The sequence below is a fragment of the Mastigoproctus giganteus genome, chromosome 13 (assembly GCF_048544385.1).
Source record: "Mastigoproctus giganteus isolate SK-2022 chromosome 13, ASM4854438v1, whole genome shotgun sequence".
Taxonomy (NCBI): Eukaryota; Metazoa; Arthropoda; class Arachnida; order Uropygi; family Thelyphonidae; genus Mastigoproctus; species Mastigoproctus giganteus.
Window position 1 is genome coordinate 12,379,266 of NC_143587.1, and position 23,721 is coordinate 12,402,986.

Below are 23,721 nucleotides of genomic sequence, written 5' to 3' on the forward strand. Positions count from 1 at the left end.
CTTTAGGCAAATAGCAAAAGCCTGTGGCTTCCTTGCACTATATGGCTAATACTAATCTATCTTTCAATGACATTAGCCCCTCTTCTTCATTTTTTGGTGATGTAGCCTGAATCAGGTGCAGTCATGTTATCTCTCTATCTCTCTCTCTCTCTCTCTCTCTCCATGTGATGAAAGACATCGTGGCCACATACATTAATCAAATTCAAGTTTTTCCTTGGGAGATTTCTTTTTTGGTGAGTAATTTATTTAATTTATGAACATTTAATGAAATTTTAATTATATATTTTATGATCATTTTATACTCAATTGTTCAGATCTATATAGTCTACAACAGAAGGTGCACATTAGTTTTTCTAGAGTTTTTATGATATATTACTCTGTATACAAAAAGACATTTTAATAAAATAACAAATATTTAAGATTCTATTACTTATTTTCATAGTCAGGTAGATAATTTTTCTATTATATATGTATATAATAAATATTTTGTAATATATATTTATAAAATGTCAACAATATTCAGATATTTCAGAATGCTGAAACTGACTGCAAGTACCATAGAGAAGTGGTAGATTAATTACTGGTAGATTTGGGTGTTAGTGCTTCCATCCTGGCCCTTAAACTTAATCCTAGACAAAATACTTCTATCCAGCATATAAAAGAATTAAATTTTAATTATTTTATATGTGCTTTTCAATCTGAAATAATTAGATTTCCATTATAAATTTATTCATAGCAATAAAAAAAAAAGAATAAAATTATGTCACTTTTTCATAAATAACATTACTTTGCTGAGTTTTGGTCTGTCATAGGGACGATGTTTCTCCTTTGATATTAATATCAATTGTCCTGTAAAGCCGTCCTGCCTTAGTGTTTCAACACAAGCTTCAGCTGCACCACCTTAAAAAATATTAATATTAGTAAAGCATATTAATATACAGTCTGAGCCTATATATGCATTTTACATATGACACAAAGGAACATATACAAGTAACTGTTCAACAAATCTGGCAACTGGATTTTCCTTTAATTTCTGAAAATAAGCATTTTCTAAAGAATTAAACTCTGATTTTCTTCATGACAGGCTGAATTTACATAAAAACTATCATTAAATTCTGAGGTTTGGACATTTTATTATAAGTGAAAGAGAATAACACTTCGATCTTGTCTAAATAACAAATATGCTATTTATGCTTTTGATGAAGTACCACTAGGAAATGTAGTAAAGTAAATGCAGCTGAACATGAAGGCTGGTATAATCACAAGGCAAAAGGAGTAATGCTTTGGATTATAGGAAGCAACCCCCCCCCCATCATGCAGTATGATTGATGTATTTTGAGGTTATAATGGGCATCATGGAGAGAGCTAATCTTCCTTACATTTCAAGGGCACAGCTCTAAAACAGAGTTTGCAAGCCAGCAACTAGATAGCACATTGAACCGAACCTATCAGTAACTCTTTAAGAGGTATCTGGACCAGCTAGCGTATAATCTTTCTGCTTCTATTCTGCCATATAGTGACTATAGGGGTCTGAGTAGTGTATGTACGGGAGACAACATTGTCAAGGCCTTAAAGAGTTCTGTATATTTGCTGTCTCAACGTGGATGCACACAATGTTGTTCATAATATTACTTGAGGTGAATGCAATTCGCCATATATTGGTTCGACACAAAATTATCTTTTGATGAGGATACAACAACATGTGGCATTGGTTAGGGCTAGAAGGACATGTGCCTCGGAACTTTTTATCCATGCTATCAATGATAGCTATGCGTTTCTTTTTAATGAAGTGAAAGTTTTAAATACACAAAAAGAATACATTAAGCTATTAATTACTGAAACGCTGGAAATGAGGTTAAATGCAAATTCCATTAATGTCCGTAAGCCTAACACTATTATTAACATTATTAACACGATTTTGGACTCTATTTTGGACAGTGTGAACAGTAATTCACACATTGGTTAGTATAAATAATTTTGTATCGGGGATTCGATAGGTTTATGTATACAAAAGGGTGGACATCATTTGCAAAAAACACTTTGAAAATGATGTCCACCCTTTTGAGCATGGAATCTACCAAACAATTTGAGCATGGAATCTACCAGAACAAGTTTGGTTCCTTATAAGAAGTTTAGCCAATTTTGTTTTTTAGAGATTTTAATTTGATGTACATTTATCTCATGTTTCTTAAAGATTAATTCGACAATTGTTTTCAGTTCTCATGTTAGCATATAAAATTGGGTAGGTTTTTTGGGAGTGCTGATGGCTGTTGGCTTCTCCTGGCACATTATGTTGGGGATGAGAATTGAATACATGACAATCTTTTAATACGTATCTATTTATATAATTTTAATGTAGTCTTTGTAATTGAGTTTATTTAATATTAAATATGGGACATTTATTCATATAATAATATAATCACATAATCCTTTGACTGTTAGGGTTGAGAGAATTCCGGTCCTACAGAAAGGTATAAGGTTTCCTCTTATAGTTTTTAGTATATTTGCTGTGTGTATATTCTTGTATATTGTGTGTACATTATATCCAAAAATTTCATTAATTCACACAACATATCTTCAACTTTTCTTACTACTGAATACATCATGAATAGTTAAAATAAAACAACAAACATATGTGTGAAAAGTGCTAAACCTCTCAAACACTTTCTTGTTCATTTCACAATTATAAGTGGTCATGGTTCCAATCTCAACGGTGCCCATTTCCATTTACAGTCTGCCAAGCACCACTTACACTTTTCTTGATAGAATCCCAATTATCCATTGATTCAACCACTGCATGTTTCATATGTTGGAATTATTATTAGCATTAATAGGGTCAAATGATGCAAGAAAGCAAGGTTATACAGCATCAACAAAAAAAAAAAAAAAAAAAATTTCACCAATCCATTCCCTCCAATAGTTAGTCTAGTTCTTCCTTGAATTTATGCAAACTATCAACTCCCACAACAATGGATGGAAACGTGTTCCAGCAATCAACCTCCCAATGGCTGAATGCAAATGAGTGGTCGAGGCTCATAGCTTAAGGAAGTTCAAAGGTCAGCTTGATAGACACCTACACAAGGAGGGAGTCTAACACTATTTTATTTTATTTTTTTCTGGATAGTGTAGCAAAAGCCTTTAGCTTCCTTGCACCACATGGTTAATACTAACTTTTGAGGATAAAATTGCCATAATAAATAACACATAAAAGTGTGAATATACAAATAGAGGATAAAACTTAAGTCTGGACCATTCCTGAATTTTACCGACATAGTAATACCATAAAAATTGATTACTTTCATGTCATTAATGAAGCACTTGGTCAGACAGGGCAGAGCTTGAACTTGGTCATCATCATGCAACACAGCGGCAACCCCCAAGGCAGAATGCGCTGGTCCCACAGAAACTAGTAGTTGTTGGTATTTCTATTGTCAGGGAAACGGGGAACATGCTTTGTAAAAAGGATAGGTGGAACAGGACCAGAGTATGTCTGCCAGGAGCAAAGGTTGATGACGTTGTAGAGCGGATATAATCTTTTAAGGGCACAAAAGGTGATATAGTTGTACACGTTGGCACTAATGATATTAAGAGTAGGACACCGGCTGCATTACTTAACAAGTACAGGTCACTGTTGAAAAAAAGCCATGAATTAGGGTTGAATTTGAAAGTGTCTGCAATTCTGCCCAGACACGATAAAAGGGAGTATACGATAAGAGCCTCGTCGATCAATTCGGCCGTGGAAAGATTGTGCAAGGATCAAGGGGGTAAAATTTTTTTCAGCCTGTCTGTACTTGTTAACAGGAGAGACTGCTTCTACAGGGAGGGGATACACTTAAATAGAAAGGGTGCAAGAATATTTGTTGATGCTACCGAGGCAGTGTTAGGTGGGTCAGAAAACTGCTAGCTTGGGAGGAATACAAGGACTAGTAGATTAACAGTAGCCACTGGCAGAGGTTAAAGTGATTCTTGCACTGCTTCTATGGATATGAGCAGCAGCCTGGAAAAAAGATGCAGGGTATTTCAGAGACTGCTGGGAGTAATTGCGGTACAAGTAAACACATGGGTTGTGTTAGGGTAGCTAAGAATAGGAACAGGTGCACGTATACTTGTGTGTGTACACCAATGCTAGGAGTTTGGTAAATAAATTTGATTAATTTCAGGTATTGCTCAAAACATCAAAGGCAGATATTGCTGGGATATCAGAGATGTTGTGTCACACAGATATAAGGAATGCAGAACTGGAATTTGGGGAGTACAACGTGTAAAGAAAGGATAGACATGATAGGAAGGGAGGAGGGGTTATGCTATTAGTTAAGAAACACAAAATCCAAGGAAGTGAAGCCAGTCAACTTTGCTGGACAGTGCAGTGTCGAGTCAGTTCAGTGTGACATAAACATTGGGAGATCAAAATTGAGTAGAAATGTGCTATAGGCCTAATCTCTGATGAGTATAATAAGAAACTGTACAGGGAAATAGAATGGGCCAGTAAATCAGAGAGTCTTATAATGGGGAATTTCAATTTCCCAGATATTGACTGGAATTTGCGGCTTGGTCACTCACACACTAGCAAGGCTTTTGTGGGTTTATTGAATGACTATTTTCTACATCAGCATGTTAGAGAGGCAACTAGAGGGAGTAATACTCTTGATCTGATTATCGAAAGTGATCCTTCATGCATTAAGAATCTGCAGATAAAGGAACCACTAGGTGGCAGTGATCACAGTGTGCTGAAGTGGGAATTACTCAAAGAGGTTACTACTATCAAGGGTAAAAGGGAAGGGTTTTTACTTTCGTAAAGGCAACTAACGATGGTCTGAGACAGTATTTAAATTCTATACAGTGGGACCAACTGATGATGTTACCAACAGCAAATTCAAATTGGAAAGCATTCAAAGAATTTATCTTGGAAGCTACTAGGCTTTACAAACCAACTAAGAAATATTGTTCAAGGTTTAGGCCTAATGGATGTCAGATGAACTAATGAGACATATGGCAGAGAAGAAAATGCATGGGATACATATAAATTAATGGGCGACATGGAAGCCTATGATAGATATAAGCTGGTCTGTAACCAAGTCACAAAGGAGATTAGGCAGGCAGGCAGGCAACGGCAGATTATGAGAAATCCTTGGCAAAGGATGCAAAGAAAAACAGAAAAGAGTTCTTTCCCTATGTAAACTCTAGAAGGAAAGGGATGAATGAGATTGGTGCACTGGATATTGATGGTTCAACAGTTGATGATCCTGCTCAGGTGGCTAACAAACTAAATGAGTATTTTGCATCTATTTTGAACGCCAGAGGTGTAGTAAACTCTGGCAGTGAGCTAGATGATTTTGTAATAACTGAGAAGAAAGTGGAGGAGAAATTGAGGATAAACATAAAAAAGGCACCCAGGGTGGATGGGATCTATCCAATTATATTAAAGGAGGCAGCAAAGGAAGTAAGCAAACCCTTAGCCATAATTATGAGAGCTTCTTTGGACTCAGGGGAGGTACCCACAGACTGGAGATGTGCAAATGTCACCCCAATTCACAAAGGAGGATCAAAGGCTGACAGTAATTACAGACCTGTGAGTTTAACTTCTGTTTTAGGAAAATTAATGGAGGCACTGGTTAAAGAAGCACTGCAGGATCATCTAGACAAGACTTCAGTTATAGCTCAGACACAGCATGGTTTTGTTAAGGGAAAGTCTTGCCTGAACAATTTGATTGGATACTATGATGCAGTCACAAAAGAACTGGATGCACGGAATAACTTTGATATTATATATTTGAATCTTAGAAAGGCTTTTGATACTGTTGCACATGGTGGAGCAGTGTGGCTTTGGAGGCAAATTGCTGCTATGGATAAAGGGGTGGCTGAGGGGGAGAAGACAGAGTGGAAATCAATGGACACTGCTCGTCATGGACTAATGTTATTAGTGGAGTCCATCATGGTTCAGTGTTGGGTCCATTGTTGTTTTCTGTATTTATAAATGATATTGATGATGATGGTATGTCAAGCTTAATGTCGAAGTTTGCAGACGATACAAAGGTTGGCAGGGTTGTTAAGGACACTAATGATGCTGTTGCTGCTGCAACAGGATCTGGAAAGGTTGAGCAGATGTGCTGAGATATGGCAAATGAAGTTTAACATTAACAAATGTAAAGCACTACATATGGGAAACAGTAACCCCAGAGTAACATATCAACTCTGTCGTACTACACTGACAATGGTAGAGAATGAAAGGGGTCTGGGGGTGGTTGTGCAGGCAGATATGAAGTTTTCTGAGTAGTGCAGACGGGCTGCAAGAGTAGCTCATGGTGTCTTGTCAATGATATACAGGAATTTTTATAGCAGGGATAAGGAGATGATTATTCCCTTGTATAAAGCAATGGTCAGGCCACACCTTGAGTACTGTGTACAGGTCTGGAGGCCTCATTTCAAGAAGGATGTAGAGCTGCTGGAACGAGTACAGAGAAGGGCAACAAGATTAGTGAATGGAACAAAGGGTTGCTCTTATGAAGAAAGGTTTAAGTTTTGCAAATTACAGTGTCTGGAGACTAGGCACTGGTGAGGTGATCTGATAGAGGTGTATAAAGCCTTGAATGGTTTGAGTATGCTCAATGCCGATGGGATTCTTGCTCAGAATAATCACTTGTGAGGGCATAAATTCAAATTGAGGAAAGACAGATGTGCGGAAATTTGTCTTTAGCCAGCAGGTAGTTGTTTGGTGGAACAGACTTCCATCCCTTGTTGTGGAAGTTGATAGTCTAGATAAATTTAAGGCTCAGCTGGACAGGTATTTAGAATGAACGGAGGGTGTGAAATGGGAGTGGTTTTTTTTTTTTTCCTTGGCTGATGCTGCATAAGCTTGCTTTCTTGCATCATATTCCTCTACTAATGCTAAGTGAAAGTACTCAATTTTTATGCTCCAGTTTCAAACAGGTACTACTGAATTTTTATTTGTATGTTTTTATATTGAGTATGCTCAATGCCGATGGGATTCTTATCTTTATTCTTTATTAGTAAACAAATTTGATGAATTTGAAGAGTTGGTCAAGACATCAAAGGCAGATATTGTTGGGATAGGAAAGACGTGGTGTCACACAGATATAAGGAATGCTGAACTGGAATTTGGGGAGTACAATGTGTACAGAAAGGATAGACAGGATAGAAAGGGAGGAGTGTTATGCTGTTAATTAAGAAAAACATAAAATCAAAAGAAGCGCATCCAGTTGATATAGATGAACAGTGCACTGTTGAGTCAGTTTGGTGTGACATAAGCACTGCGAAAGCAAAAATAAAAGTAGGAGTGTATTATAGGCCTAATGATTCGAATGAGTACAATGAACAATTTGTACAGAGAAATAGAGTGGGCTAGTAAATCGGAATGTCTTATAATGGGGGATTTTAACTTCCCAGATATTGACTGGAACTTGTGGGTTGGTCACTCACACACTAGTCAGACTTTTGTGGATTTATTGGATGATTGTTTTCTGCAGCAGCATGTTCGAGAGGCACCAGAGATCATCAAACTGGATCATCAACAGTAATGGCAGTGTGCTACTGCAACAGGATCTAGATAATCTGGGCAGATGGGCTAAGAAGTGGCAACTGAAGTTTAACCTTGACAAATGCAAAGTACTGCATATGGGTAGAAGTAACCCCAGAGAAACTTACCAACTGTGTGGTACTACACTTAAGGTGGTAGAAAATGAAAAAGACCTAGGAGTAATTGTTCAGTCAGATATGAAGTTTTCTGAGCAATGCAGACAGGATGCCAGGGCAGGTCATGGGGTTTTGTCAATGATATATAGGAATTTTGCTAGCAGGGAAAAGGAGGTGATTATCCCTCTGTATAAGGCAATGGTCAGGCCACGCCTTGAGTACTGCGTACAGGTCTGGAGGCCTCATTTTAGGAAGGATGTAGATTTACTTGAGCGTGTACAGAGAAGGGCAACAAGATTGGTGAGGGGAATGAAGGGATCCTCTTACCAAGAGAGGCTTAAGTTCTGCAAATTGCAGTGGCTGGAGACTAGGCACCTGCGCAGTGATCTGATTGAGGTATATAAGGCCTTGAATGGGTTGAGCACGTTGAATTCTGATGGGATCCTTCCACTTGTTCAGATTACAAACCTAAGGGGGCATAAATTCAAATTAAGAAAAGACAGATGTAGATTAGATGTGCGGAAATTTGCCTTTAGCCAACGGGTGGTTAATTGCTGGAACAAACTTCCATCTGTCGTTGTGGAAGTTGATAGGTTGAATAAATTTAAGGAGGAACTGGACAGGCATTTGGAGGGAATGGTGTGATTTTTTTTTTTTTTGGCTGATGCTGCATGAGCTCATACACTTGCTTTCTTGCATCAAATGCCACTGCTACTACTGGCTCAGAATAATCACCTGAGAGGGCATAAATTCAAATTGAGGAAAGACAGATGTAGGATAGACGTGCTGTAAAAGAATTTTTACAGAAATATACTATCCAATTAATGTGCAGGTTTTAAAGAATTAAACCTATTACTGTAATTAAATAGATACTATCCATATTCTTCATTGACTGATAAAAGCCTGTTTAATGAAAAAAATTTGAATTAAATGCTCTTAGCATCAAAATGCTATTTTTTTTATAACTGTTAGCAGCATTATAACTAAAAGGAAAAATGAAAGTTGATGAGGTGAATATTTTAAAAATTTTCAGTTATATAACTCTAAAGCATGCTCAACAATCAAAGATATTCATGTATGAAAAATTATTGGAAATTATATTAGGTATAATTTTATTTCAATCTAAATGTATATATTATCCTACAAAATAATCCCCAAAAATCTTACCTCCACCAACAACAACAAATATTCTCTTATCATCCAATATTCTACTGCAAGCATCTTTTATTCTTTTATTGTTTTTTAACTCAGTTTTTGATGCCCTTACTTTAATTTCTCCATTTTCAATAAAAACCTAATAAGCAAGGAAAAACTTTATCAAATACCATAAATAAAATATGTAAATAAATTTTTACTGTTCTAATTGCACTTGGCATGTTCATTTTCTTAAATGAATGAGCAGTTAAGAAGTTATTCAAATTTATTCATTACTCTATCTGTAACAAGAATTTGCCCTGCACTAGATAAGTATTTTTCTGTGATATTTTATACAATTATAAATAATATATAACTTATTATAAATAGAGTTATGATTTCCAATAAATACAGTGGTACTCAAAAGTTAAGGACCAAACACCAAAAATGTAAATACATGTCAAAATACAAGTAACAAATTATTTAATATATGCAAGACTTTACATTTCAAGAATGTTAGATTTTTATTTCTTAAATTAACTGAATTTTTTTCTTTTTCTGTGATTAACAGAAGTGAAAAGTATATAACTAATTATCTTATTGCCAATTATTTAATAATTTATTAACCAATTAAAATTAAACAATTACTATTATATAAAGTAATTGTTTCACTTCACTGCATATCTTCCAACTATCACTCCATATTTTGTAATACTTTACTCAACAGCACATGAAATGCATCATGTATTTCAGGTGGTATGATTTAACAAATTAAACAATCCTAGCATACTGTCAACAGTTTAACAATGCTTCTATTAACTGGGTAGATATCGCACAGAGAGCAAATACAAATGAATTATGGTATATCTTTAAAACATTAACATCACAGAAGCTTTGAATGCATATATACCATTAAAAAAATACTCCACGAGAAAGATTCCAAATTGGATGAATAATGAAGTTGCCAAATCACTTGAGCAGAAAAAGACAGCATGGAAAAAGTTAGAGCAATAAAAAGTACTGAAGCCTATAACAGATAACAGCTACAAAATGATCTGTAATAGTGACACAGAAAAGGTTAGGATGGCAAAGGCAGATTATGAGAAATCGCTGGCAAAGAGCGAGGATAAGGAATTCTTCACATATATATATATATGCAAAGAAGAGAAGGACAAACCAGATCAGACCCTTATGTAATGAACATGGGATAGTATTAGATACCCCAGCTGAAGTTGCAGATGAACTCAACAGTTACTTTGCATTGATATTTACAGAAGAAAAACCCTTTATGTTAAAGAGAAATTATGAGAGCAAAGCTGAAAAATATGTAATTAATGATATTGAAATTTCACATGATTATTTAATACAGGTCAGTAAGGCTCCTGGCATATATCCTATAATCATAAGGGAGGCGGAAAGTGAGTGCATTGAACCATTCAGGCTAATTATGAGAGCATCACTGGACTTGGGAGTTTTGTTGGATTGGAAAAGTGCCAATGTATCTCCAATACATAAGGGCAGTTCTAAAGATTCCCACTGTTAAATCTATATAAACAACTGTAACCTTACTATCACTTTTTTGTAGCCATACTGAGAAAGAATTTGTGTAACAAATTAAAAAAATTGTAATATCTGCATTCCACATGTACATATACTTATTTCTTTTCAATGTAATGCATAATATTTTCTTATGACAAATTTATTCTTTGTAATAAAGTTCTACTTTTTTTTAGGTAAAGAACATTAAGTTTTATAATATCAAATTCCCACATCATGACTCCTTACAAATCAAGAATTTCTCCCTACACATACACAAAGAGAGAGAGAGAGAGAGAGAGAGAGAGAGAGAGAGAGAGAGAGAGAGAGAGAGAGAGAGAGAGAGAGAGAGATTTGCCATACCTGATATACTGGAAGACTGTCCAATCCAGGAAAATCTTCTATGTCTCCAGAAATGCTATTAAAACAAGCCCCATGCCATGGGCAGCGAATTCTGCCATCACATAAGACACCTGGATGATTAATTTATTTTGAATAAAACCTATGACATTATAAAGACTGGTTAGTAAAATACTTAGTATATAGAAACACAAGATGGAAACTACACTGTGAAATTAATTATTTCAACTACAGCTTTTCTTCCAAGAAACAAATTAAATCATTTAAAATTTTGACTTTTGGCATAATGACTTTATATTAGTGTGTGTACTTTGATTTATGATCAAAAATTCCCCATGCACCAACTTCATGTAAACATTCAACTGCAAAAACTGCTGGAAATGGCTCCCACTGTAATAATCCAATCGGCATTGAGCGTGCTCAATGCCAATGGGATTCTTCCTCTTGCTCAGAATAATCACCTGAGAGGGCATAAATTCAAATTGAGGAAAGACAGATGTAGGATAGATGTGCAGAAATTTGCCTTTAGCCAGCGGGTAGTTGATTGGTGGAACAGACTTCCATCCCTTGTTGTGGAAATTGATAGCCTAAATAATGGACAGGTATTTCGAATGAACGGAGGAGTGAAATGGGAGTGTTTTTCTTTTCTTTTTTGGCTGATGCTGCATAAGCTTGCTTTCTTGCATCATATGCCTCTATTAATGCTAATGCTAAAGTCTCTAAGTCAATGGCAGTATTATATACACTTTTCCCTATCTATTTTGTTTTATTCCAGCTATACATAACAATAATCTTTTAGGCTGCAGGTTTAAATGTTTCTAAAGAGTACTGTGTGGAAATTGCTTTTTTCATCATGTGTATTCTTCAGATGTAGTGCCATAAGAGAAGCTTATCTGTTGTGATAATGCACAGGCTTTTTGGAACTTTGCAACATCTGACTGCAAATATTACATTATGCTTTCTCTTCTGTTGATACCAGTTGCCTGCTGGATCTCAGATCTAGTTGCATGAAATTTGCCAATTAGCTGCTGCACGATGTTATAGAGCAGCTCACTTATAACAAAAGGCATCTTTAAATAAACACCAATTCATATCTGAAAAACAAACATTGTAGAGATTGTGTTACTAGTGGCACAGGCTCACATGGGACTTTTTTCCTCACCCCAGATATATAATACTGCTTCTGTTGCATCAAAAAATAAATAAATAAATAAAAATAATAATGTTTTGTAATTTAAATGACTACAAACAGAGAGCTGTTAGTTATAGATGTTAAATATAGGACTAGTGCGATTATTTATGTATAATTACTTTTGGTTGATTGGCTGGCATTTACTGATGACATGATCGTGCAATACAAATTGACTTATTACCCTTCTTTCCTAATATGCACAGAATTAATCTTATAAAATAGTTGGGTATAAAATAGCACAGGCAGACATAACAGAAATAATATAATTTCTTGAGAGAAAGATATGCTGGAATAACTAATTCTAAGTATCACATTAAAAACATCATACTCCATATAAATTTTGGCAAAAATGATTGAGTTTATTTAAACACATGAAAGTAAAAGAATTCACAAAAATATTCCAATAGCCCAAATATTTTTTATGCTAATTTTAATGTTTCAAAATGCTTATGGATTTTTAACAATCACTCCATTACTTCTCCTAGATTTGGCAATGATAAGCAAAATGAATGAGGACAAAATTTTCACGGTTATAAATGATTCTAGAACAAGGGGCCATAATTTCAAGTTATGGAGAGAGATGTTTAGACTGGATTGCAGGAAGTTTTATTTTAGACAGCAAGTTATAAATTACTGGAATAAGTTACCAACATGGGTGGTAGAGGCTGACAGTTTGGAGAAATTCAAAGGTCAACTGGATAATTACCTATGGGAGGAGGGAAATGCATAGATTGTCTATTTCCTTTTCTCTTATTATTTTTTTTATTATTATTTTATTCTTATTATTTTATTTTATTTTTTTTTGTAATTTTATTTTATTTGATTTTTTTTTTTTTTTTTGGTTGGTGCAGCATAAGCCATAGGCTTCCTTGAACCATGTGGCCATTGTTAATACTAATATCCATAATGATTTAAAAACATTGTAAAAACTGAGTAAAAAATAAACTGCATAATTGCATAAAAAATGGTTGGGCAATTGGAAAACTCAACCACTTTCGAAGTACCTGAAATTAAAACCAAATGTCACTTCTCAGCTAAAAATAAATCAATGCACACTATAAGGATTCAACAAATACTTTAATATCCCTATTGTGATGACTTAAAATTAGGGCCAAGTGAAAAAAAATGTATTATTTTTGTTAATATCAATATTCTCTCTGGCTTTCTCTGTTAATTTCTCTACAGGTGTTGAACAATAAATTTTCAACTAGATATGAGGGTTTCTGTTGATGTGACACTGATGTGTTTGAACATTGAGATAAAGGAACTGATTACAGCAAAATATAATTCACCATTTTTTTTTTCCATCACAGTTAAGTGAATGATCAATTGCTTTCTTTCATTTTGACCGTTGTATATATATTATGCATACATATTATCTATATAAGACAGTATTTTATATGTTATTGTGGTAAATAAGAAGAGCAATTACAATGGAATGAGTAAGTGCGGTTGTAGAGGAAAGGTATGGAAAGAAGGGATTTTTTTTTCTTAATGGTGACCTAAGCCAACATTTGTTGATCCCCTGCCATATAGGCTGTAAGCTAGGTTTGGCGTGCCAAACAGTTAGCAAAGTAGTGAACTCAAAGTAGAAGTTCTTGAAAGAAATTAAAAGTGCTACTCTAGTGAACACAAAAGTGATAAGAAAGCGAGACAGCCTTATTGTCAATATGTAGAATGGGGTCTGGATGATCAAGCCAGCCCAAATGTTCCTTTAAGCCAAAGCATAATCCAGAGCAAGACCATAACTCTCTTCAATTCTACAAAGGCTGAGAGAGGCAAGGCAGCTGCAGAAGAGAGGTTTGAAACTAGCAGAGGTTGGTTCAAGAGATTTAAGGAAAGAAGCCATCTCCACAACATAAAAGTGCAAGGTGAAGCAGCTAGTGCTGATGTAAAAGCTGCAGAAAGCTATCCAGATGAGCTAACTAAGGTAATTGATGAAGGTGACTACACTAAGCAGCAGATTTTCAATGTCGACAAAATGGTCCTATATTGGAAGAAGATGACATCTAGGACTTTCATATCTAGAAAGGAGAAGTCAATGCCTGGCCTCAAAGCTGCAAAGGATAGGCTGACTCTCTTGTTAGGGACTAATGCAGCTGGTGACTGTAAGTTGAAGCCAATGCTCATCTACCATTCTGAAAATCCTAGGGGCCCCTCAAGAATTATGCTAAAGCTAGCCTACCTGTACCTTATAAATCGAACAACAAAACCTGGAAGACAGCAGATCTGTTTACTGTGTGATTTACTGAATATTTCAAGCACATTGTCGAGGCCTACTGCTTAGGAAAAAAAATTGCTTTCAAGATATTACTGATTAGTGCCAATGCATCTGGTCACCCAAGAGCTCTGATGGAGATGTACAAGGAGATCGATGTTGTTTTCCTGCCTTCTAACACAACATCTATTCTGCAGCCCTTGGATCAAGGAGTAATTGCAGCTTTCAAGTCCTATTATTTAAGATGGACATTTGTTAAGGCTATAGCTGCCTTAGATAGTGATACCTCCGATGGGCCTAGGCAAAATAAATTGAAAACCTTCTGGAAAAGATTTACCATTCTAGATGCCATTAAGAACATGAAAAGAGGTCAAAATATCAACATTAAAAGGAGTTGGGAAGAAGTTGATTCCCACTAACATGGATGATTTTGAAAGGTTTGAGACTTCAATGGAGGAAGTGACTGTAAATGTGATGGAAATGGCAAGGGAACTGGAAGTGGAGCCTGAAGATGTAGCTGAATTGCTGGCATCTCATGATCAGCCTTTAACGGATGAGGACTTGCTTTTGGTTGATGAGCAAAGAAGCTTACTTCTTCAGATGGAATCTACTCCTGACGAAGATGCAGTGAGCATTGCTGAAATGACAATGAAGGATTTAGAACACTATGTTGGCTTACTTGATACAGTAGTGGTAGGCTTAAAGAGGATTGATGCCAATTTTGAAAGAAGTTCTACAGTGGGTGAAATACTATCAAACAGTATAGCATGCTACAGAGAAATCCTTTGCAAAAGGAAGCATCAGTCAATGAGGCAAACTTCGTTGTTGTTGTTGTTGTCTTATTTTAAGAAAGTGCCACAGTCATCAACCTTCAACATTAAGGCAAGACTCTCCACCAGAAAAGATAAGATTTGTTGAAGGCTCAGATGATGAAGCTCCACTATCTCTTTCAGCCTTTCTTCCATAATTACTTCTTCTAAAATGTTCATTCATCAGTCACAAGCAAATGACGAAAATATTTTAAGGTTAGCAATACTGTAGCATTTTTTAATTTATTATTGTTACATTGTTTTTTTTTAGGCCTAGTGTTATTGCACACTTAATAAATGATAGTGTAAATATGTTTTTAGGCTTTTATATGCACTAGCAAATGAAAAAAAGGACATGATTTGCTTTAAGGCAATAGTCTGGAACCTAAACCCACCATATTAGCAAGGTAGGGGTGTGTGTGTGTGTGTGTGTGTAAGAACAATAGGGATAAGTATAAATATGAAAGCATAATATTCAGATCAGATTAATGCCATCAATAGCTGATTGTACATTACATCAGTCTGTAATCTAGTTATTATAGTAGATGCAATAATTACTATGCAGAAACTGAACATGTATATGAACACTACAGTATACAGCTGACAGTAAGCCATTACGGCCAAATAACTTATTAATTATAAATAGTAACTTACAAATAGTAAGCATTTGTTTTATTTACTGTTAGTTTTCTTACTGTTTGTGCAGATGCTCCTGTTTGTAGAAAACTTGAAAGAAAAACTTGGTTGACTTTATTCACCCTTGCCATTGTGCACACAGCTATGTGTAACTTAGCACAATCTGCACTAACCTCAACTGAATACATGCCAGTTAAAAATCTTAAATGTGCCATATGCAAATTTTACTTAAATTAATGAAGCTTTATATTACAGTAAAAGAGTGCAAAATTTATGAAGCTGGAATGGTGTTGAGAATATAGGGCATTTATGGACAGTTGCTAAGCTTGGTGAGATTTTTTGAGATAAAAAAGTTACCGAATGGTTATCCCTTGGTAGAAACAAGTCTGCAGATGGTTATCTAGTCAATAGCTTGTCCATTTCAGAGAAGTTGGACCATGTGGAATTAGTGAAAATTACTGCTATGGATAAAAGGATGGTTGAGTGGGAGAAACAGGTGGTCATCAATAAACATTGCTGTTCTTGTACTAATGTTGTATAGTAGTTTCCCAGGATTCAGTTTTTTTTTTTTTTCTCCCTCCAGTATTTACCAGTTATTGATTGAAGGCATATCTGCCTTAATGGTTACAGGGTTGATGTGAGGAATTTTAAAGCCAGTGGGTAATTGATTGTCAGAGTAAGCGTCTGTCTGAAAGTGGGTAGTTTGAATAAGTTCAAGGAATAGCTAGACCTTAGAAAGGCTGTAGGAAATGCTTTTTTGCTGATGCTGTATAAGCTTTCTTTCTTGCATCATTTGCCACTACTAATATTAATATTAATAATTATTATTATTAATAGCGTATGGTGCAAGGAAGCCTGAGGCTTATGCCACACCTGGTAAAAAAAAAAAAAAAAAAAAAAATCAAGTTACCCTGAGAGAGAGACAAAAGTAGAAGAGAATCACCAAGAAAGAGAAGAATGATGATAACCAGCTCAGGACCCTGGGTGTGCCAAGCCCATACTCACCAGATGTGAGCCCCCCGGGGTTGTTATAAGGACTACTAAAGCCGATGCTGGCCTACAAGGCCGATCCCTGGAATAATACATATAATTATTATTAATAAAATATAAAAGGTATATAATACATTACAATTAGTAAAATAATAAGAGGAGTTTACCTCAATATAGTACGTAGAACACTTCCATATGATACCCTCCAGAAATTAAAACGGAAAAACCAAAAAAAACCGACAACTTACCGGTACATTAGAGTAAAATATAAATAATTAAATAATCAATTTAACACAATTCAAATCAATTTAAAACAATTAAAAATCAAATTAATGCAATTAAAAGAATCTAACGAAAATATTCAAAACGATTTTCCTTCCTGAAGCTGACAACGCTTTTCGACCATATGTCGTGATCACAGGAATGAAAATTACCGAATCGGGTTAAACCTGAAACTTAAATAGTGATTATATCTCTTCATGCATGCACGAAAAAGGTCCACACATCGGAGATCAAATATGGCCGCCGAACATTAACAGAATTCTCGTGTAATTTAATTTAAACAGTTTCTGCAATTAATAGTCGCGTATAATTACGTTGAACGTTAAGTATTTTGGCCTCATTAAATAAAAAAGTATGTTTTTCGTTAATGGCATGAAAGGCTAATTCTGACGCTGCTGAACGAGAAGCACGAACTGAGGCTTCATGTTGATTTACACGAATATTAAGAGAAAATCGCGTTGAACCTTGGTAAGACGAGTCACAATCACCGCAAGAAATGTTGTATACCAGATCATTAATTTGTGTTGGGAAAGCGGAAAGAACCGAGCGATTGTTCAGTATAGTGTGTAACTTCCATATTGGTCTAGCTACAATTTTAAATTTGGTATCTTTAAAGAATCTGTTAAGCTGTTTGTGCCACTGTTCAACATATGGGACAGAAATAAAGTATTTTTTGGTATTACTATTGTTGATTGGTGTAGTATTTTGTATCCTATCCTATCCTTAGCCTATACCCTAATTCAGTTTATTGTGGTAATGGAATAACCCTGTTTAAGAATCTGCTAGTTAATATTTGTATTTCTGAGTCCAAAGCAGATTCCGTCATTGAATATTTATAGGCATTTAGAAATTGATTAAAGATAATCGATCTTTTGTAGGTGAACGGGTGATAGCTATTATAATGTAGAAGTATACCGGTGTTTGTAGGTTTTCGATAGATGCTAAATTGTATTTTATTCGAGTCCCATGTAAGCGTGAAATTTAGAAAGTTTAATGACTTTGTATCTGTATCCTCCCTTTCCAATGTAAATTTGAGTCTAGAATGAATATTATTAAACGAATGTAAAATGTCTTGGATAGTACTGCTATCGGTAATAACTAGAACATCGTCTAAATACCTCCCATAATATGTGATATGGGGTCGAAAAGGTGTCAAATGTATATGCTCAATCATTGAGAGATAGATCTCTGACATTAAGACACTCAGGCTCAAACCCATTGGTAATCCAAAAATTTGTTTGTACACCTTGTCTCGAAAGGTGATGTAGTTGGCCTCAACTAACAGTTTAATTAAGTGAAAAATTTCCTTAATAGGTAGCTTCGTATAATTAATTGGTGTCGAGTTTTTATTTAACATATCCCAAATAATATCTAATGTGTATTCAACATTTACATTCGTATATAATGAGGTAACATCTAGTGAGAATAAATTGTCATTGTCGCCGAGTCTACAGTCTTTAAGATTATTAAATAATGTATCGTAGTTCTTAATCCCAAATTGTATTACCTGTCTAAAGGGTTTTATAAATGTTATATACATGTGTGGCTAAGGATGAAAATGCAGAGTTCCTGTAGGAAACAATAGGTCAAATAGGAAATCCAGTCTTGTATAATTTTACCTGACCGAAAAGTGCAGGAATATTGTATGTTCTGGACTTCAATTCCTTTAACTGAAGCATAGTAATGTAGTCGTTTTTTCGATACGTGGTTAATGTTTTATTGTAGATTGACCAAATTGGTAGACAGTGCCGGGTCTACTTCACGATAAGTGGAGGTATCTGACACAACTGAATCTAACTTATTAATATAATCATGTTTATCTAGTATTACCACTGTATCTCCTTTATCTGCCCTCTGTATAATAATGTCCTTATTTCCCCGAAGTTCACGTAAAGTTGAACTGTCATGTGTATTCGATTTAGGAAGTCGCGTTTCTTTTATGTCAGATACCTCCACTTATCGTGAAGTAGACCTGGCACTGTTTACCAATTTGGTCAACTTTATTTCAATCAATTTGGTTGAAGTTTTGGACACAGTTAAACAATGTTTAACTGTGTCCAAAACTTAAACCTGATTATGATATAATTTAGTGGCAAACAGGCAAGATGACATTTAGCCCTACAGATACCTTTAAAACAAATATATAGAAAAGGAAACAGGAAAAGAAAATAAAATAAAATAAAAAGAGAGAAGGCCAACTATAATTTTCAGTTCCGTTTGGGGTATACTTATTTCTTTATACAAAAGAAAGCAATAGCTAACATTAGGAGAAAAAAGAAGTAGGGAAAAGTTTTTTTTTTTTTTTATGAGAACCCCAAACACGAGAGGTATTAGAACCTATAGTACTTAGTACCGTGCTTGGGTTGGAGGTTGAGAAGACGAAAGAAGATATTTGTTGATATTGGACTTGAACTTCTGTAGATTGTAATTTTCAGGAAATACGTATGAAGGAAGGTTGTTCCACAAAACGGCAGTTGAATGAATAAATGAGGAAGATGAAAAGTTGGACAGTAAATGGATGTTGGCTGGTGGCAGCACGTGTTCGGACTATTTTGAAAGAGAGCAGGAATTATAGAAGCCAATTCAGAAGAACAGTGCCCATGGAAGTATCTGTAGAAGAGGCATGCAGCAGAAACAGTGCGTCTATGAGAAAGCGAGTGGAGAGACTCTGTTAGAGATGAATCATTAATTAACCTAACTGCCCTCTTCTGAATGGAATCAAGAAGCCTGAGAGATGTTTTGGGGGCACCACCCCAGATGTGGGAACAATATTCCATAACAGGGCGGATTTGCGATTTATACAGAGTGAGCAGCTGTTTGGAAGAAAAGTAACGCCGAGAGCGAAAGAGAAAACCAAGTTTTTTTAGATGCAGAGGAAGCAATATTTGTAATGTGCTTGTGCCAAGAGAGATTAGAAGTCAGGGTAATCCCCAAAAGAGATATATCATTTTGCCTAGAAATCGGAGTGTCACTAAAGATAAGCATAGGAGCAGAAGAATCCTTTTTGCGAGATATAAGACAAGATTGAGTTTTAGAAGGGTTGAAATCAACTAAGTTGTCTTTGCCCCACTGTAGAATTACCTGAAGATCGGCATTTAAGGAATCGGCAGCAGATTTTCGAGAACTTGAAGCTGATTGAGCTGGACAAGGTTTCTCAAAATGGAAAGTTGAATGCAATTTGCTATCATCGGCAAAACTATGGATAGGATTTCCAGTCAATGGAAGAAGGTCATTGATATACAAGAGGAAAAGAGTGGGGGAAAGAACTGAACCTTGGGGGACACCGGCATTAGTGGAGAAGTTAGAAGACAGAGAGCCATCTACCATCACCCTCAGTGAGCAATCAGAGAGAAAACTGGATAACCAATTACTAAAAACAGTTGACAAACCATAAGATGGAAGCTTGTTTAGAAGACCTTTATGCCAAACACGATCAAAAGCCTTTGAGATGTCAAGAGCAACTACTTGTGTTTCACCGAACCTTTCCATTGAATTAGTCCATAAATGGGTAACATAAGCCAGAATATCACCAGTGGATCAACACTGACGGAATCCATACTGGCGATCGTTGATCAGATGGAAGGTTTCTAGGTAGTTTAAAAATTGGCGGTTAATTGATTTCTCCATTACTTTAGAAAGAGTAGAAGTAATTGCAATGGGACGATAATTGGATGGGAGGGATTTGTCACCCTTTTTAGGAACTGGCTGGATATGAGCAAATTTCCAAGCAGAAGGAAAAACACCTTTGGAATAAGAAATTGAAAAAAGGCGGCAAAGAATAGGAGTAAGTTCAGGAGCACAGGTTTTGAGAACAAGTGGAGAAATACCATCAGGACCTGGAGCTTTCTTAGCATCAAGATTCATCAAATTCCTTCTGATATCCTTTTGACGGAAGACCACAGGAGGCACTGAATGGAGCGTGTTAGGAATGGTGGGAGGTGTTTTACCAAGATCATTAATACATGAGCTGGAAGAAAAATGGAATGCTAGCAGGTCAGCTTTATCCTTGGCTGAAGTGACAACAGAACCATCTGGTTTGGACAGAGGTGGGAGTAGAGATGGGCAAAAGTTGCGGCCAATAGCTTTGGCAAGAGACCAGAATGCTCGGATACCATTAGGGCAAGAAGCAAGTTTTCTACTCTTAGCCTGTTCAAACTCGAGTTTGGACTGATTAATAACTGCTTTACAATTGTTGCGAACTTTGGTGTAGGCAGAAAATGAAACTGAAGAATTAGCAAGAAGCCAATTACGATATGCAACATTCTTCTCTTGGACAGCCTTAGCACATTTATTGGAAAACCAAGGTTTAGATAAAGGACGAGATTTTAAAGTGGAGTGTGGGATAAAGGATTCCATTCCTGCAAGAATAATTTCACTGACACGATCTGAGCAAACGTTGACATCAGAAGTTTTGAAACAGTAATCAGACCAAGGAAAAGAAGAAAAGAAGTCTCACAGGTCATCCCATTTTGCATTCTTGTAATGCCAAAGAATACGAGGTTGGGAATAGCCGTGAGATAAAGGTTCCATTGGAGAAGAGACAATCACCACGTTGTGATCTGAAGTGCCTAAAGGACCTCTCACTTCAACCTTGTACTTAGAAGGGTTGTTTGTGAGAAAAAGATCAAGCATATTGGCTATATGATTAGGATTGTCCGGTATTCTTGTAGGTAAATGAACAATCTGTGCTAGATCATTAGTAATTGCAAAAGCCTCAGCATCTCGACCTGCTGGGTCGGTGTGACTAGAAAACGGAAGCCAGCTGGAGTTGTGAACGTTAAAATCACCAAGGAAAATTACCTCACTGTTAGGAAAGTTGGACTGGAGAAAGTCAAGTTGCAAAGAGAGGAAGTCAAAGAGCTCCAAGTGATTAGTGGAGTTGGGAGAACAGTAGAGACAACAGATGAATTTGACACAATGAGGTAGAGAGATTTTAAGCCAGAGAAGATCAAAGAGAGGAGATTCGAAATTGCTAAGTCTCTGACAGGGAATATCAGAACGGACATATGCACAAGTACCACCTTTGAGGCGAAAGGAATCATACAGCAAATAATTTGGACATAAGAGATGAGCAGTAGTTGAATCAACTGATAACTGAGATTCAGTCAGAAAAAGTACATGGGGTTTGGAAGACTGCAAGTGGAAATGGACATCGTTGAGATTGGAATTGAGACCACGTATATTTGTGAAATGAATTAGGAAGTCCTTGGGAGGTTTAGATCTTTTCGCAGATAAGCTTGCTCTATTATTTTGACAATTCATGGTGTATTCAATAATAAGAAAAAGTGGGTGGGACATGCTGTATGAAGTAATGAAATTTTTGGATATGGCGTACATGTGGTAAGAATATACCCAGATCCTTGACATAACGTGGCCTCGACAATGCTCCCCGCATACACACTACTCGGACTCCCTCCAGTCACTATCTGGCAGAGTAGAGGTAGCAAGATTATACACTAGCTGATCCGGAAGCCTCCTAGAGAGCTACCAATAGGTTTGGTCCAGTGTACTATCTAGCGGCCGGCCTGCGAACACCGTTTTAGAGCTGTACCCTCGAAGAGTAAGGAATATTGGATCTCGCCACAACATTCATCATAACCTCAAAAATCATCAATCATACTGCATAATGGAAGAGATAGGGAAGGGTTGGCCGGAACTTAGCTCTAGAGACTAAACATGGGTCCACCACTTCAAGCCTCCAATAAGCAAAGTGGTGGTATTTCACAGGTTGATGAGTCATCTACCACCTAGTACTGCCTGGTAACATAGAGGGGTGGCGTTCCTCCATGTGGTGTGGGCGCCACACCTCGACCCCTGCTTACGTTGGTTCACACCTGGGTGGTCACCCACCATATATTTGTGCATGAAGGTTATACCCAGGATTACTAACAGTCCCACCATCGTGAAGGTGCAAGCAGAGGATTTGGCTGTCATAGACCGTCCGGACTTCGCCGAAATTGGGTCCACTTGACTTGAGTGTCACCCGAATATCAGTTCCATCAGCGTTTTAGACTCCCAGGTAGCAAGAACAGCTTGTCTGGCATATCTGAGAGAATGTCTGAGACAACCTCAAAGTATAGTAATAGTACCTCAATTTTCCTCAAATTACTATCTTGGGGTATGAATAGATTAGAGTTAGATAGTAGAAAGTGAAAAGTAAAGAAAAAGCACTTATACTTTTACGTGGGATTGTACCAGGAGCGTAACTGCCCGACCCTTAGTAAGGGATCCTGGTATGCTTATAAGAGGGCACCTTCTAGTGTTAATTAGATTAAAATAATGGTGAAGTATAGAATAATATAGAAAAATTAGAGGAATGGCTAATTCCTAATACCCTATAACTAACTGATTTATGATAAATTATCCCATTTCATAAAATGATGTATGGACTGTATTGAACAAATAATAAAAAGGTAGGTAGTTAGCAACAGCTTACCATATAGAACTGTTCATGTGAAAGAAAGAATGAACCGTTGAGCACATGTTACAAAATACCTAACAGTTAGAGACACTAGCGCCATTGCTATTCTGAAGTCTAAAGGACCAAGAAATAAATTAAATAATTAACCTTAAACCAGCGGCAACAGCGCCCTCTGAATTTTTAGTAAAGATTATAGAACTAACAAGTAATCTGAAAATACAGTTGAAATTGTTTAGAGAATATTCAGTGAAAATGAAAAGGATAGATGGCCTTTCGGTTAAAAAGACTTGATATATTTTACCATATAGTAATGTTGTTGTTATTGTTATGGGAGTTTAATGGCGCATAAGCTACTATGGCTATAATGCGCCTATATAGTAATGAAGAAATTATTTAAAAAATGAAGTTAAATACCAAATTCCTACCTTAGGAACAAATATAGGTACAACTTTTTCAATGAGCGTAAGCTATATTATATATTACATGTTCAAAA

General features: G+C 36.1%; 1 protein-coding gene across 1 annotated transcript in view; it reads right to left on the reverse strand.

Annotated features, from left to right (window-relative positions):
* The window catches only part of LOC150075769 (apoptosis-inducing factor 3-like), a 217,772-nt gene that overhangs the window by 163,984 nt on the left and 30,067 nt on the right, over positions 1 to 23,721 (reverse strand). The window contains exons 5-7 of the mRNA XM_090387198.1: positions 10,684 to 10,793; positions 8,818 to 8,944; positions 788 to 900 (exon numbers count right to left, since the gene is read on the reverse strand). Coding sequence (XP_090243324.1) covers positions 788 to 900; positions 8,818 to 8,944; positions 10,684 to 10,793 — 350 coding nt within the window. The remainder of the gene's footprint in view (positions 1 to 787; positions 901 to 8,817; positions 8,945 to 10,683; positions 10,794 to 23,721) is intronic.